The sequence below is a fragment of the Pelobates fuscus genome, chromosome 7, assembly GCF_036172605.1.
Source record: "Pelobates fuscus isolate aPelFus1 chromosome 7, aPelFus1.pri, whole genome shotgun sequence".
NCBI lineage: Eukaryota > Metazoa > Chordata > Amphibia > Anura > Pelobatidae > Pelobates > Pelobates fuscus.
Genome location: NC_086323.1, coordinates 202,386,000 through 202,402,355, shown reverse-complemented (window position 1 = coordinate 202,402,355; position 16,356 = coordinate 202,386,000). Strand labels below are relative to the sequence as shown.

The window sequence follows — 16,356 nt, the reverse complement described above, 5'->3', positions numbered from 1 at the left end:
GAGATGTCTTGCCGCGGCTCCTGTTACCGCTGATGCCCCCGGGAGCGGCCGTCTCCCCGTGGCTCGGTTCCAAGTAGGCCGCAAGCCTTGTTTCGTCGGTATGGCTGTGCAGGGGCTCGTGAGGGGCACCGTTCGAATCGGTAGCCCCTCCTGAGTAGAGGTATTATGGTGTCGTAGCTGCGAGCGGCTATGGTCCGGCGGTATACCCCGTTTTTCCTCCCCAGACGTGGGAGCTCCGGTCAGGCACGTCTGGGCTGCTTGACTGCTTGGCTCCGCCCCCCTGTGTTTGTATTCTGTGTCAATGTGTATCTGAGTGTATGTGTATCTGTGTGGGTATATGTGTGTAACTGTGTCATTGTGTGTGTCTATGAGTGAGTGTAACATGAGTCAGTGTGTCTGATTGTCTATATATCTGTGTGTTAGTGTGTGTGTATGTGTATCAGTGGGCGTGGAAGTGTATAAACTACACACAAATGCACGCCAGCACTCAAACACCAACATTCACACACATACTACATACAAAAACATGCTTACTTTCAAACACACAATGTAAGCATGTTTTTGTATGTGTATATATATATATATATATATATATATATATATACATATTTATATACACACATGCTTTACAGTGTGTGTAAAGTGGACACACATGCACTAACACACATGGTGTCCAATTTACACCCACTGCATTCTTGTGGGTGAACTTAAAGGCAGGCTGACCCCTGATGGCCCAGACCTTGAGCTGTGTTCGGGCAGATGGTAGCCCTGGATGTAAGGGATGCATGGGTTACATATTAAAATAATTTCAATATAAAAAGTAAATGTTACCTTAAAACCAAGCAGGAACAGCTATATTTGAACAACTCAGTGTGTCAAGCATACCTGTTTTCTCTCTCTTATTCAGACTCATGAAGAATGAAATAGTTTAAAAGATTTTGCGTCCACATGAAACTGCCGCTTCGACGTCTTTGGCCGGCTTTTAATGGAATCCAACTACCTGCTTTGATCTGAGCTCCTGTCTCGATCAGGTGAAGAGATGACAATGTTATTTCAACCATAAAAGGGTTATTAGCTAACGTGTGAATTGTTGGGAATTTTAAAGTGGATTTTTAGATTTTAGGTTACAATACCCCAAATTGGAAAACTACCCAAATCAACTGTTTTTGGTTCTTTTGAAATCGACATTTTGTTATATATATATATTATATTTATATTCTATTCTTTATTTATGAGACAGCACAGTTGTACAAATGAGACAATGTCTCAGGTTTTAAAAGGACACTGCAGCTTTATAGGGGACTATAATCCTGATGACCTCTGCCAATCCTTTGCTTTCCCATAGGACGCATGTGCGGCAATCACTATGCTGTGCCAATCGACATCTCTTCACGGGGATACATTAAGTCAATGCATTTCTATGGGGAGTGTTGAGATGCTGAACATTGGTCCTGCAAACCCTACCCAGGAAGTCCCTCTAGTGGCTGTCAGAGTGACTGATTGTTTGAGTGACAGCCACTAGAGGGTGACTTAGACAGCAATGTAAACACTGTGTTTACTCAGTTAAGGCAGCGTTTACATTTCTCAGGCTGCAGGGACATGTGATATTACCCAGAATCACTACATTAAGCTGTAGTGGTTATGGTGACTCTGGTATCCCTTTCATTATAAATATTGTAAAGTCAACAAAGGCAAGTGGAGGATAGTATAGAAGGGAAGAATGATACAGAGCAATGAACACCTAATTAAGTAGACGTGTAGTCCAACCAAGGATCCTATATCTTTTGAACAGTGGGAAGAGTATCATTACGGATCATTACAAATGCTGTAATTTTGGAAGAAAGGAGTATCGTTCCCTTACGGCACTTTTACTTAATGGGGAAGAAAAAGAGGACAAGTTGAATTGCTTTATAATGAATATTCCTTAAAGAAAAGCAATAAAATGTACTTGTTATCCAGCACCAGTATAGACTCCACGCAACAGTCTATCCACTTTGTGTGAGATCCTCAATATAAAAACAACTTGCAAAAGCGTCAGCCTTTACAAGTCCTGCCCTTCTAACCCCGCCCAGACTTTCTGTGACTGACCAATCGCAGACTTCCCAATGCAGCTCAATGAGAAGTCTTTGCAAAGCAGGTGCTCTGGGCAATTGCTGCCTTTTGAGTTTTGCTCCACTGAGCTAAACAAACCAGGAAGTAATAGGATCATTGTCTGATTGACAGATTTTTGGTTGGTGAATTTTACTGAAATCTGCACTTCTTTTAAATAAAAAAAAGAGGACACACTCTTCACGTATAAAGAACTTCAGCAAGCTAACTGCTTTAGGTCTGTTTAGTGTTACTTTAACTCCCACTAGGGCAGCAGATCGGGATATTTATTTTTGTTAAGAGTAAAGGAAGATGTATATTCAGTAACTAGTCCTGTAGTTGCTGTGATAGTGTGGTTACGTCGATGTATCCCTCTGAAGAGGATTGGTTGACAAGGGAGAAGAGAGAACATATTTTTAAATGTATTTTTTTCTTAAATCTTTACATTTGCTACCACGTCTACCTACGTAGAAATCAAGTTTGATGTATTCTAATCTTAAAGAAAAAAAACAAAGAAAGAAAATTCTCTATTATACATTGTTTACCTAATGTGGGAATGCGTTTTCTCAAACTTGCAGGAATTAAATGAGGCCAGGAGATTGGATACCCACAAAAGCATGTTTTCATTATATGTTCAGATCCTCTTCTGCTTAGTACCGTTGCTAATCCGTTCTGATGCTATAGAAATTCCACTTTCAGGTGAGTCCTATTTATTATCATTATTGTTTATAGGCATTGATAGATAGTTGTATTATTTAGGATTAATCCAGCCTTGTGTGGCAGTGATGGACTGGAAGCCACAAGCTAAAACAGCTCTCTGAGCGACTGCAGAGAATGCGGACCATGGGTTCTGTAGAGAGCTCTGGTATTTATATCTATTTATTTCGAATTAGCAAGGCTATCCATGTGAACATAGGAAGACGAAGATACTTGGTGTTCTTGTCCTTAAAACTATTTGAGGAATTGGCCCAGTTGCAAGCTGTTTACTGGGTCCAACAGGAGGGAAGTGGTCAAACCCCACAATAAACCATGCAACAGCGTGGGACCGAGCTAAAAAATAATCTTACCCACCGACCCACCTGCCTTTTGCTGAGGAACAGTATTGTAAATAAATAAATAAATAAAAGCAGACCTGGTGGTGGGGGGACCTTTTATACTTTTACTACTTAGAATAGTTTTTTTTCTGTCCTGACTGATGCAGGTGGTGAAATTAAGACGGGGGATTTAAATACATAAAGGGAATCAACACAGTAAAGGAGGAGACTATATTTAAAAGAAGAAAAACTACCACAACAAGAGGACATAGTCTTAAAATAGAGGGGCAAAGGTTTAAAAATAATATCTGGAAGTATTACTTTACTGAGAGGGTAGTGGATGCATTGAATAGCCTTTCAGCTGAAGTGGTAGAGGTTAACACAGTAAAGGAGTTTCAGCAGGCCCGGACTGGCCATCGGGCACACCGGGCAAATGCCCGGTGGGCCGCAGTGGCCATGGGCCAAGGCCGGCAGGGGAGGTCACAGGATCTCCCCAGCCAGTCTATGCAGGGCCGGCACTATCAGAGCGCCGGCCCCGCTGTTTTCCATGACAGGCCGGTGGGGAGATCAAAGATCTCCCTCACCAGCCCACTTGCATAGACATGCAGCTGGGGAGGGAGGGGAGGACCTGGCGGAGCTCTATCTTGCAGCTGCACCGGGTTCCTCTTGCGAGATCTGGAGCATTGCCATGGCAACGCCCTGATCTCGCGATAGTGAACTCTAGCCCGCAGACTACACTCACCACCAGGGATGGTGTGAGAGTGCCGACCGCACCTCCCAGGTACCACTGTGCCGGTCCCCCCTCCACGGCTATAGGTAATAAGGGAGGGGGGTATATAATGCCTGCGTATTTTTTTATTTGTTTGTTTTTTACCCCCCAACACACAATCCCTTCTAAAATTCACACACAGCACCCTCACACACATCACACACAACACCCTCACCTACAGCACCCTCACCTACAGCACCCTCACCTACAGCACCCTCACCCACAGCACCCTCACCCACATCACCCTGACACACAGCACCCTGAAACACATCATACACAGCACCCTGACACACATCACACACAGCACCCTTACACACAGCACTCTCACCCACAACACCCCTCACACATACACACAGAACCCCCCCAACACACTGCACCACACACACAATACTTCCATATATATATATATATATATATATATATATATATATATATATATATATGTATATTCTACAGCACCCCTCACACACATACTGCACCCCTAAACACTTTAAATTTCAGACACACACTAGATCCCTTACCCAATTCTGGATCATCTACACACAGACACACACTAGATCCCTATATACACTTTGAATCCGTTATATACACACACTCACTAGATCTCCTATACACATTCTGGGTCCTTCAAACACACACTAGACTCCTATACACACACACACACTACATTCCTAACATACACACTCTGGATCCCCTATGCACACACTAGATTCCTTGTAAGCAAACACATACTACACCCCTAAACACACACTCGCTACAACCCCTACAAACACTACATCACCTATATATATACACACACACACACACACACAATATAGCCTGTATGCACACACTTGCTACATCCCCTACACACACATTCTTTAGAGCCCCTAGCCACATATACATTACATTACACCACAAACACAACACGACTAAAACCAACCTTATTACACAATACCACACCACAATCAGCTCACTCTACACACACGCAATACCACAAGCAGGCTCCAAACACATGCCCAATACTCTTTCCTGGCCCTTTTGTCTCCTGGTATCCATTTATAGAGACACCAGAGACAAGTTGCAAGGAGACACAGTGCAAGCATGTTATTACATTTGCTTGAACTGTGCAGACTACATACAGGGCTTTTTTCTCATGCTAGAGCTCTTCAGCAGAGCTCTGCGCATGGTCTGCCCTGGAAGAGCATTGAACCAACATGCTCACTTTGAGAGGGGGCATGTTTGTCATTGGTTATGGCCAGTGGTGTATTCTGGTAACCCAGGCGCCCCCTCCCCCTCCTCACCCAACCCTTCCCTCCACCCCGCCTTCTAAATACACACACACACATTCACTGACAGATACGCATACACTAGCTAACAAAAACACACACTCACTAATAGACACACACACTCACACTAACAGGCAAACACTAACAGACACACTCACACAGTCAGAGACACACAGACATCTCACTAACAGACACACACAAACACAGTCAGAGACACACACACACTCACTAACAGACACACACACTCACACTAACAGGCAAACACACACACTAACACATTTTTTTTAATTTAACCTCCCCCCAGCCTCCTTACCTTTGGGAATGCTGGGGGGGGGTCTCTTTCTCCCTGGTGGTCCAGTGGCTGCTGGGCGGGCGGCACTGGCTGCTGGGCTGATTGCTGGCGGGCGGCTGGCGAGAGAGAGCTCCCCCTGAGCTGTCTGCTCAGCTCCCCCGCGCGCTGCAGAGTGAGGCTGGGAGCCGGAATATGACGTCATATTCCGGTTCTCAGCCTCACTCTGCGGCGCGCGAGGGAGCTGAGCAGACAGCTCAGAGGAATTGCTCCCTCGCCAGCGCCGCCCGCCTGACCTGCATGTCTGTTAGCCGCGAGGCTAACAAGACATTTGCCTTGGGCATTTGGGGGCAGCGTTTTTTGCCGCCCCCTGGAAAATGCCACCCAAGGCAAATGCCTTGTTTGCCTTGCGGCTAATACACCCCTGGTTATGGCAAAACCCTCTCTGCCCTGCCCCCTTCTTAGTCGGCCGCTGTGATAATAAAATGCCCAGGCTGAATTTTTTTCCCAGTCCGGCCCTGAGTTTAAGCATGCGTGGGGTAGGCATAAGGCTATCCTAGCTATAAGATAAGGCCAGGGACTAATGAAAGTATTTAGAAAATTGGTCAGACTAGATGGGCCGAATGGTTCTTATCTGCCGTCACATTCTGTGTTTCTAAGTGATGCTGCGATGGTTAACCAGGAAGAGTTTGGACACGTTACAGTTTGTCATTTCATAAGTAATCTACCTGATATGCTTGCTTACAAACAGGACCTGTGAAAATACACAGTCATTACAATTAACTGGTCTAATTTACTGGTTAAAGCCGCTTATTGTACATAAATGTTCTGCAATGTTAATTTTAATGACTGTGTTTGTTATCCCATTAAGTGGAGCAGTTGCCGGTGATTGTCGATGTCAGCGAGGAGTCCCAGGTGGCATTTCCAGTATATGAAGAATTTAGCATCAAATGCAACGCTAAAGGAAACCCAGCTCCAGTGTAAGATTTATTATTATTTTATTTTAACTGCGTGGTCAGTGCTATATATGGTCGCTATTTGCAAGTAATACACAAGACCGTATATCTAGATCCTGGGTGGCAGGATACCACTGGGTGTGGAAGCAGGAGAGATCAAATGGAGGAAAGGGAAGGACACAGGAGCAGAATAGAGCTTAATGACTAGCAGTTGCAAGCTGTCACTATTACCAGCTTTAGTAACGACTGCTATTTATCATCAGATTTCTAATCGTATTGCTATTTTTAATAAAGTTTTCTGACTGCTTTTTGAGACGGTTTAACGGGGGAATAGAAACTACTTGTCCAAGGGACTATGACATGACAAGCTGATTGTTCTGATCGACAAAATAATTTCAGATAGAAAGACTGCGGCCCGCAAATTTCACAATCCAGGACAGGTACCATCAAATGTCAGTCTGTCCCGTAAAATGTTAGACTGCTGGCACCTATGTGTTTGATCTGTGTCTAGCACGTGTGCGTTTATACTGGCTTTGTGTGTGTGTGTATGTGTTATGTGCATGCTGTGTGCACTGATTGTGTGCTGGTTGGGCAGCATGTGTTTGTGTTGTGTGCTGGCTGTGTGTGTGATGGTGCTTGAGGAGGACATCCCGATGGGAAGACGGGTTTCGCCACCAGAGATGTTCGTTTCCCCCAGTGTGAGTAGAGCTGCAATAATCCTGGAAGCAAGAATCCTAAAACATAGTGAAATAGCTGTTATAGCTGTTCCCTACAGACACGAGCCGAGGCTCTGTGTTGAGGGTAAAACTGGAACTGCTTTAATGGGAGCCACAGCTGGCCTTTTATGCAAGTCCCCATGCAAGGGGTTTCTGGTGACACATTCCAGGGGCATTTCCCACTGGACCTGAGAGGGGACCGCAACATAAGCACCACACATAATTACATTACCTCTCAGGTCCAGGATAAGCATAACAAAAATATCTTAAAATATATATTTAATAGTGAGATATCCCTTCAAGTTCAATATCCCTGGATAGCCCAAGTCTGAGTACCCAACATATCCTGAAAGCGCTCAGATCCCATGAACACAGCCGAAAAGCCACCAGGGTATAGTTTAGACCGACCGCACACGAGGCGCCTGCCCAAAATAGTTCCTTGAAATTAGGCTGTGCAGTCCGTCTCTTTCAGGAATATCAAATACACAGTCTTTATGTACAAATAACAGTTTGTGCAGACATTCACAGAGTATCTGTGGTTCGAGGGATGTTTCTACTTTGTTCGAGGGATGTTGCCACTTTGTTCGTATAAATAATGCCGAACATATTTGGATATGGAAGTCTCAGCGGTGTTCGCACCGTCGAGTGTCCGATTTGAGTTCCATACACTCGACGACCAAACACCGCTGTCTGTGTTCATGTCCTAAGATGGCCGCCACCACGTGTTCGCACATACAAACGATGACCACCCAGCTGACCGCTTAGAATGTTGAGGTGCTTGTGGTTACAGAGGTGTTAGAGGAGGTTAATGGGGTCAACAAGTGGCACACTCTGCATATGGATGATTTGGCGTTCGGTAGATTATTCGGTATTCGAATGGGGCAAAGTTAACATATGTGGTGGATGTATTTCACCGAACAAACACGCGAAGGGAACAAAGAGCTGCAAAATCCAGGGACGTTTGTCACATTGCTTTATTTTTATTGTAAAATGCATGGACAATACCTTAAACCAGGTCTGGAGCTACATGGTGGCTTTTTGGGACTGTCTTTATGGGGCTAATGTTTCCATATAGTCTATCTCGTCCTTAGATTGCCACAGTAGTTGAATATCCCTGATTGCTTTTGTTTGTCCTTTTCACTCCAAGCTGACTGTCATGAGCAAATGGTTGGAGCTTCTACAAATGATTGACAGGAAGCCAAGATGGAGGTGCCCAGTTACAGGATAGGGGTAAATACAGCAGTGTGGATTTGTAAATGTTATTGTTCACACCTCACCAACCTCACCAACATGTATTTCTTAAATACACAGAGTATAAGGAATCCTGGGAAATGATGGCTCAGTTTCAAGATATAAACCATTGTAAGCATTTTATCTGGATATTCTGACCCTATGCATTTTCCTTTTGCAGATACAAGTGGACGAAGGATGGGAAGCAGTTTAATCCGAACACTGACCCCAACATAAAGACCAGCGACCAATCAGGGTCTTTCACCATCCTTCCAAATGATAATATATCCCACTACGATGGCGTGTATCGCTGCTACGCTTCCAATCCACTGGGAACCGCCATGTCTGAAGATACCAAATTCATTGTTCCAGGTAAATGGGGCTTTATATGTGTTGTAATGTGTAATCCCCCATGCTGACTCCGTTTGCAGATGTGCTTAGGGATTAATTTAATGTCTCTGAAATTTCTATTTATAAAAAGTGCTAAATTTAAGATAATAAAGCACTTTGATACATTTTACAGTAGCACCTCCTGGACGTCATGCAGGGCAGAATGGATTTTTGCTTCATTAATTTTTTAACTATAGTTTGAAGCAAAAGTGAGTGCTCCCCTGGGTGGCTGCCATTTCATATAGACGAACGCCACCCAGAGGGAGTATTCGTATCCTGAAAGGAGACGCTTCCCTTGCAGGTTTCACGCAGGGACCTCGCGAGCGGAGCCCTGTCGAGACAGGTGCCGCTGTGAGGATCCCTGAGGTTGATGGGGACACTAGGTTGGCGGGCTTGTTCGTGCCTGCAGGGAGAAAAAGACCAACTCTTTTCCCTCGGGCGGGCTTTTCTGTACCTGGTAGACAAAGGGACAGACCCTTTTTAATGTGCCTGGACTCCCAGGCACAGAGGCTCCTGGGAAGAAAGGCAGCTAGTGTGTGAAAGCCTGTGTTTGGGTGGCGGGCTTGAGGACAAAGAGAACAAGGTAATTTCCCGCTCTGGGCCCCCAGGGAGGTGAAGGAGCTTGGGGTGTGACCCTGTATGTGGATGTTGAAGAATCCCTTGCATGGGTTATGCATAAAAGCCAAGTGCGGCACAATAAAAACGTGTTATACCTCCATGACTGTGTGTCGTCCAGTTACTGGGGGGGAAATGGGTCTCTGTGCACTTTAAATGGTTCCTGACTGGCTGAAGGAAGGGAATTAGCGGAGGTAACCAGTCGGGTTGTGAAGGGGGTAAGGGCTGCGCTAAGGACTAGTAACAGTAGTCTAAAACAATAGAAACCAAACCAAACTGTCTAAATGGATAAACAACAAGTAGGCCTATGTAGATAATAAGAAACAGTGGAGAATAAAAAATCTCACTTAAAACAACAGAATAAAAATAGATCCGTCCAGGTAATAAAATATAATGTGGGGGTTAATAAAAAGTCATATAAAAGTCTCACTAATATTTCTGGATAAGGTAGGGGTACAGTCCTCGGGAGTTGATCTGTCCGGATTGATAAAATATCCGTATATGTGGAGACAAAAGGAGAACACGACAAACAGCCAATAGTGTAATATTGTAAAATCTAATGGTAAAATAGACAAAAGGAAGGTAATACACTCACATTTGTGAGAGCTTTAGTGTAGCGGTATAATCCCCGCTAGAGGATATACTGGAGAGGTGCGTCCGTCACTCCGGCCTGGTTGATTCAGTGCTCCAAGGTATATAAAAAACAGCAATAGTGCCATCAGTATATAAGGATAGAGTGATAAAATATATATATAAAATATACTCACAAGTATAGAGCAGAAGGTACTGCTCTATCAATACAGCGTTGGTGGAATGATCCCCAGCTAGGATTTCTTGAGTCAGGATACAATAAAAGATGCCAGGGAGAATAAAAAATAATACAAAGTGCATATAAAATCCTATAAACTGAAAATTGGCCCTATAAAAAGGGTAACCAAAAGACTTTTATTGTTAAAATACACAATTTAAAACCATTAACGCTTAAAGCCTTAAAGGTGAAACGCGTTAATGGTTTTAAATTGTGTATTTTTTTTATATACCTTGGAGCACTGAATCAACCAGGCCGGAGTGACGGACGCACCTCTCCAGTATATCCTCTAGCGGGGATTATACCGCTACACGCCCTTCACCCCAGAGCTGGTTAAAGCTCTCACAAATGTGAGTGTATTACCTTCCTTTTATCTATTTTACCATTAGATTGTACAATATTACACTATTGGCTGTTTGTCGTGTTCTCCTTTTGTCTCCACATATACGGATATTTTATCAATCCGGACGGATCAACTCCCGAGGACTGTACCCCTACCTTATCCAGAAATATTAGTGAGACTTTTATGACTTTTTATTAACCCCCACATTATATTTTATTATATTTTATTACGTGGACGGATCTATTTTTATTCTGTTGTCTTAAGTGAGACTTTTTATTCTCCACTGTTTCTTATTATCTACATAGGCCTACTTGTTGTTGTTTATCCATTTAGACCATTTGGTCTGTTTTCTATTGGTTTAGACTACGGTTACTAGTCCTTAGAACAGCCCTTACTCCATTCACATCCTCTAGCTTGTTTTAAGGGTATTGAGGGATTCCCTTTTTTTGAGTTGCTGCTTATTATTCTTGTTATTTAGCGCTGACTCTTCCCCCTTGTTCTTAACCAGTCGGGTTACCCGTGGTCTGCTGCAATGCCATCATGGGGATAATCTCATTCCTGGGCTTCAATACGGTCTTAAAGGCAACATAACCAGTCTGGCAAATTTCAATGAGCAAAAAAATAACCGGACAAGTGTTATATTTGATCCTGTAACTTTCCAAAACCATATGAAACCTGGATGTGGGGAATACTGTTCTACTTGTGAGATATTACTGAGTACTAATATACTGTTGTTGAGCAAAAAGAACATATAATGCTGATGATCTCATCGGTGAAAGGGTTTGTGAAAAAATGCAAAAAAACTAAAATGAACACTAACTTTTTGTGTATGGGTCCACTTAATATGAAAGAGGTGAATTATGGTCGTACAGACTAATAGCGAAAATTCCAGATTTTGTTTTGATTCGAACTTGTAAAATTACTTCCATCCTTAAGGGGTTGATTGGACTTTCAGCTGCAAACTGTCTTCTATTTTCTGTACATAACACCATGTTTCCCAATCTCTCCTCTGTGTGCTCCAGGGGTTCCTAAATTTCCAAATGAAGCTATTCCACCTGTTGTCGTAGAAGAGGGTAAACCTGTGGTTTTACGGTGTGACCCTCCCCAGGGCTTATCTCCGGTTCATATATACTGGATGACACTTGGTAAGTTTAGCAATGTTTAAATATCTTGTGTGTTTGTTTGTTTTTTTTGTTTTTAGTACTCAAGTGATTTTAGAGGAACTCTCCCGGATACTCCTGGAACCATAACCACTACAGCCCCGCTAGTGGTTATGGTTCCAGGTGTATCCTGGCACCCTCAGATTAAGTAGTCCAATGTTTGAAAACAGTTTGACCTAGGGCCATTCGATGGACATCTTTCATCAGGGGCCCAGTCAGGTTAACAGCATGACTGGGCCCCTGACCAGTGTAATGATGCAGTGCTGGGAGAAAGTGAGTACAAGGCCAATGAGCTGCATGGGAGAGAGGGGAACACAATAGAGAGGAGCTCCCTCTTCTAGTGAGAGCCATGACAACTGAGAAATGGGAGAGCCTGGACCAGACTTCCACCAGACTCAACCAGATGCCACTAGAAATGGGAGAGCCTGGACCAGACTTCCACCAGACTCAGCCAGATGCCACTAGAAATGGGAGAGCCTGGACCACACTTCCACCAGACCGGGAGCTACTTGACCCTGCCTCCCGGAAGTAGCTTGATCAAAAAACGGAGCTGCAACAGTAATTTGCAGGACACTTTAGCCGGCCGGCTACTGCATCTACCCAGCAGCAAGACCGTCTTTTTGCTACAAGGGAACAGGGTGATATTGGAAGTTTTGGTATTTTAGCCATGTTGAAATAAAGGCTGTTCATTTTATTCCACTGGCTGGAGTGAAAGTCCATTTACTAAGGCTGTGAAAGTTAGAGCAGACTCATTTGTTCTATGTCTGTGAGTTGATTACCTACCTCACCTACACTTTTATGCTTTGTGTATGTTACAGTTTTACACTATATATATTTTCTGTTTTTTTATGTCTCTCTATTATTGGAAATTTACCTGATAATTTGCTGCTAGTGTAAGTTGTTTTATACATATTTTTTTGCACAATATCACTTACATTTTTTTTTCATTTTACACCTTTTTGTGCACTTTAGATTGAATTACTCACACAGATTGCTGTACATGTGTATAAGTGCTTTTCACTGAATGTAGCACTTTATGTCATTGGTCTCACAGATTGTTATAAATGTGTATACGTGTCTTGTCACATTAAGCACTTTATACCATTGCACTGGGAATCTGCACTTTGTGTTGTTTGAACAATATTGCACTTTACATCATAGCGCACCTATTGTTTGTTTTTTGTGGTTTTAGGAGTGTTTTTTGGGCTAATACACTGTTTAGGTGCTGCTCCCCCCTTTTTTGTATTTTTCATTTTATAACTTTATTGATCGCGCCATTTTTTTCACTTGTTTTATTGTGTTGTATAGGGAGAGGTATTAGCAGTAGAAAGAGGGAAGTGCTCATGCCATTGTACAGAACACTGGTGAGACCTCACTTGGAGTACTGTACACAGTACTGGAGACCCTATCTTCAGAAGGATATTGATACCTTAGAGAGAGTTCAGAGAAGGGCTACTAAACTGGTTCATGGATTGCAGGATAAAACTTACCAGGAAAGGTTAAAGGATCTTAACATGTATAGCTTGGAGGAAAGACGAGACAGGGGGGATATGATAGAAACATTTAAATACATAAATTCATAATGTCACCCTGTTTGAGACACACTATAAAGTTTGCTATCGTTGGTATTTAGTGCCTAACAGATTAAATAGAATTGATCACAATGAATCTAAAGTATGTTGGAGATGTGGAAATAACTTGGGAAGTTTTATTCATATTTGGTGCAGTTGTAGATTAATTAAGAAATTATGGGATGAGGTCTTTAGAAAACTGTATGTCTGGGATAAAATTCTGATAGAACAATCTCCAATAACGGCCCTTCTACATCTTCAATGGCCTGATCTATTAGTATACCAACAATTTTTGGTCTGTCATTCTTTTATGGCAGCAAAGATCTTGATAGCAAGAGGATGGAAGAATTCTACGACAATTGAGGGTAAACTTTGGGAGAAACAATTAGCACTTCAGATTAAAAATGAGATAGGGCTTTTTAAGAGGAAGGACACTGTACAGAAATACAAAATGGGGAAAAAATGTCTAAAACTCTTAGAAAACAATGAGCAATCTTATTAACCCCTTGTGATGTATACACATAAATGTTCAGGCAATCCCTGAAAAGATAAAATTGATTATGTATATATAACTGATACCCTAATGAATGTTGCGGCCTACTCCCACTATGTACGTATGTATGATTTATGAATGAAGTATGATAGAAGCTACATGGTATAGTTTGAATGGTTCGATGTCTATTACTATTGTAGTAATTGTTTCTATTTTTGTACTTTGTATGATCTATGTGTTTTGATATTGATTGCAAAAAATTTAAACAAAATCAAATAAAGATCTATTAAAAAAAAAAAAAATACATAAAAGGAATCAACACAGTAAAGGAGGAGACTATATTTAAAAGAAGTGAACTACCACAACAAGAGGACATAGTCTTAAATTAGAGGGGCAAAGGTTTAAAAATAATATCAGGAAGTATTACTTTATTTAGAGGGTACTGGATGCATGGAATAGCCTTCCAGCTGAAGTGGTAGAGGTTAACACAGTGAAGGAGTTTAAGCGTGCGTGGGGTAGGCATAAGGCTATCCTAGACTTAAGATAAGGCCAAGGACTAATGAAAGTATGGCAGAAATGCCTCTGCCACGTGTTCTTGGAGTGGCCTGCTTGCCCGCCTCCTGCCAAAAGACTATGGGTCCTTTAAAAACTATAGGAACAAACTTGGTTTGTAGGATTTTATATTTGATTCGGGAAGCGAACAGCGTACGAAGCAGAGACCACCCAGGAGCTTGTTAAGCCCTATTAACACCTTGGATTCTAACCGCAGTGTTCTAATTGTCTGTTTGGGTGGCCACTGTTCGCATGAACAACCACGAGGTGGCGGCTATCTTGTTCCCGCGAATGCAGGCAGCAGTGTTTGGTCTTTGAGTTCATGGACACTGAAACTCACTGTAGCGGAACCCTGTTGTGGCTGCCCCTTCCGATATTGTTGATTGTCCTCACCTACCCTACCTTGGCCCTAAAGACAAATACTGTTCCTGGCCCTTGGATTACCTCAGGGCAGTGTTGCTACTTTAAATGGGCACTTCGGATACCGTCGAAGTGCCGAAGTAATCGTCGAAGCTGTCGAAGTCGTCAAAGTGCACGGCATCGAACAAAGGACCACGTGGCGGCGGGCATTTTAACTTTGAACACCGCCGACCCGTACCATCGACTCCACTTCGACACTTCGACTAACGTCGAAGTATCGGCCACACTTCGAACGGGACTTAGCCGTTTTTATGCCAGGAATTGACCGACCGCACAGCCCAAATCTATGGAACTGTTTTGGGCAGGAAAAGGTGCTTGCGGTCGGTCATAAAGGGTCCTCCAACTAACTATTGATCTACTGGAGGGATTGGGACGATTTTTGAGAGGATTACTAATTAAAGTATGCTGATTACGAAAATGCATGTTTATGTTTGTAGCATGAATATTATAGAAGTTATGGATATTGTGTAAAAGTTATGTTTGAAACTGTATAATAAGTGGATTATCTCTCAGGCTAAGGGGAGGGAATCTGTGGGTTGCACCCATGATACTATTGGTTGTTTTATGCCTCCCCCTGGGTGTGGCCTGTATGTGTACAGTTGTAATAAAAGGCAGGCTGGATGTACCAGCCAGCAGTTCTGTTCCTGAAACTGTGTGTCGTCCAGTTATTGGGATTGCTGTGGGGATACTGCTGTGTTATTTTGCCTGCTGGAAACTCTGCTTGTGGATTTACTATTGCCTTGTTCCTGAGCCTCCCTGGGATCTTTAGTGGAGAATAGCTGTGGGATATCAGCTCTCCGCTACATTGGTTGGCAGTGCTGGGATCCAGACTCACAAGGGAACAAGGATTAATGGAATACGGATGGAGAGTGACTATGCTAAGCTTAAAAGAACCACGCTAAAGGACTTACTGGAAGCGAGAGGGATTGCAGCAAGCAACAAAAAGAAAGCAACCCTCATTGCAGAAGTCATGGCAGAATATCAGATCGAGGGCAGGGCAATCCCTGAACTGCAAAGCACATCGGATGGGTCAGGACAAGAAGAATTTCAAAGGCAAGTGCAATGTAGACTGGCCTTTTATGGAGGAAATGCAACGCCTGACATTATTTCCAGGACTATGACCGAGGTGCAAGAATTTATGTTGCGCCAAAGGCCACAACCATCCACATTACGGGACACAGCAAATACCAACAGTACAGAGGGTAAGACAAAAAATCCTTACCAAGCGTTTAAAAACTATGTGGAGGCGGAGGAAGACATAGATGCTTTCCTCCAAGATTTTGAAAGATTATGTGCCTTGCATAAGATCAGTACTGAGGATTGGGTACCTATTTTGGCTGGGCGGTTGTCTGGGAGGGCAGCAGAAGCTTATAGAACTGTACCAGATGAGGAGATCCGGAACTACAGCCGAGTAAAGGAGATTATATTGGCCCGGTATGCCATAACACCAGAGGCATACCGAAGGCGGTTTCGAGAGTTGAAAAAGGCAGATAAAGACTCACATGCCGAGTGGGCTTGTAGGTTGCAGCGGGCGGCCCTTGGATGGGTGCAAGCCAGCAAGGCCCGATCCATGGAAGATGTGATACAAATGTTGCTCAAGGAACAATTCTATGATGGGGTAACAACTGATGTACAGGAGTGGGTAAGAGACCGC

The 16,356-nt window shown here is 43.1% G+C and overlaps 2 protein-coding genes across 5 annotated transcripts in view; one reads left to right on the top strand and one right to left on the bottom strand.

The window, feature by feature from the left end:
• Positions 1-16,356, bottom strand: part of LOC134568454 (oocyte zinc finger protein XlCOF7.1-like) — a 322,479-nt gene that overhangs the window by 192,323 nt on the left and 113,800 nt on the right. The gene's annotated exons all lie outside the window — the stretch shown is intronic.
• The window catches only part of CHL1 (cell adhesion molecule L1 like), a 163,560-nt gene that overhangs the window by 42,981 nt on the left and 104,223 nt on the right, over positions 1-16,356 (top strand). For 3 of the 4 annotated variants that reach the window (XM_063427040.1, XM_063427039.1, XM_063427042.1), the window contains exons 2-6: positions 908-1,031; positions 2,667-2,787; positions 6,320-6,428; positions 8,532-8,722; positions 11,529-11,651. In XM_063427040.1, the coding sequence (XP_063283110.1) occupies positions 2,706-2,787; positions 6,320-6,428; positions 8,532-8,722; positions 11,529-11,651 (505 nt within the window). In that variant the 5' untranslated portion in view covers positions 908-1,031; positions 2,667-2,705. The remainder of the gene's footprint in view (positions 1-907; positions 1,032-2,666; positions 2,788-6,319; positions 6,429-8,531; positions 8,723-11,528; positions 11,652-16,356) is intronic. The other variant, XM_063427041.1, reaches the window with a different exon arrangement.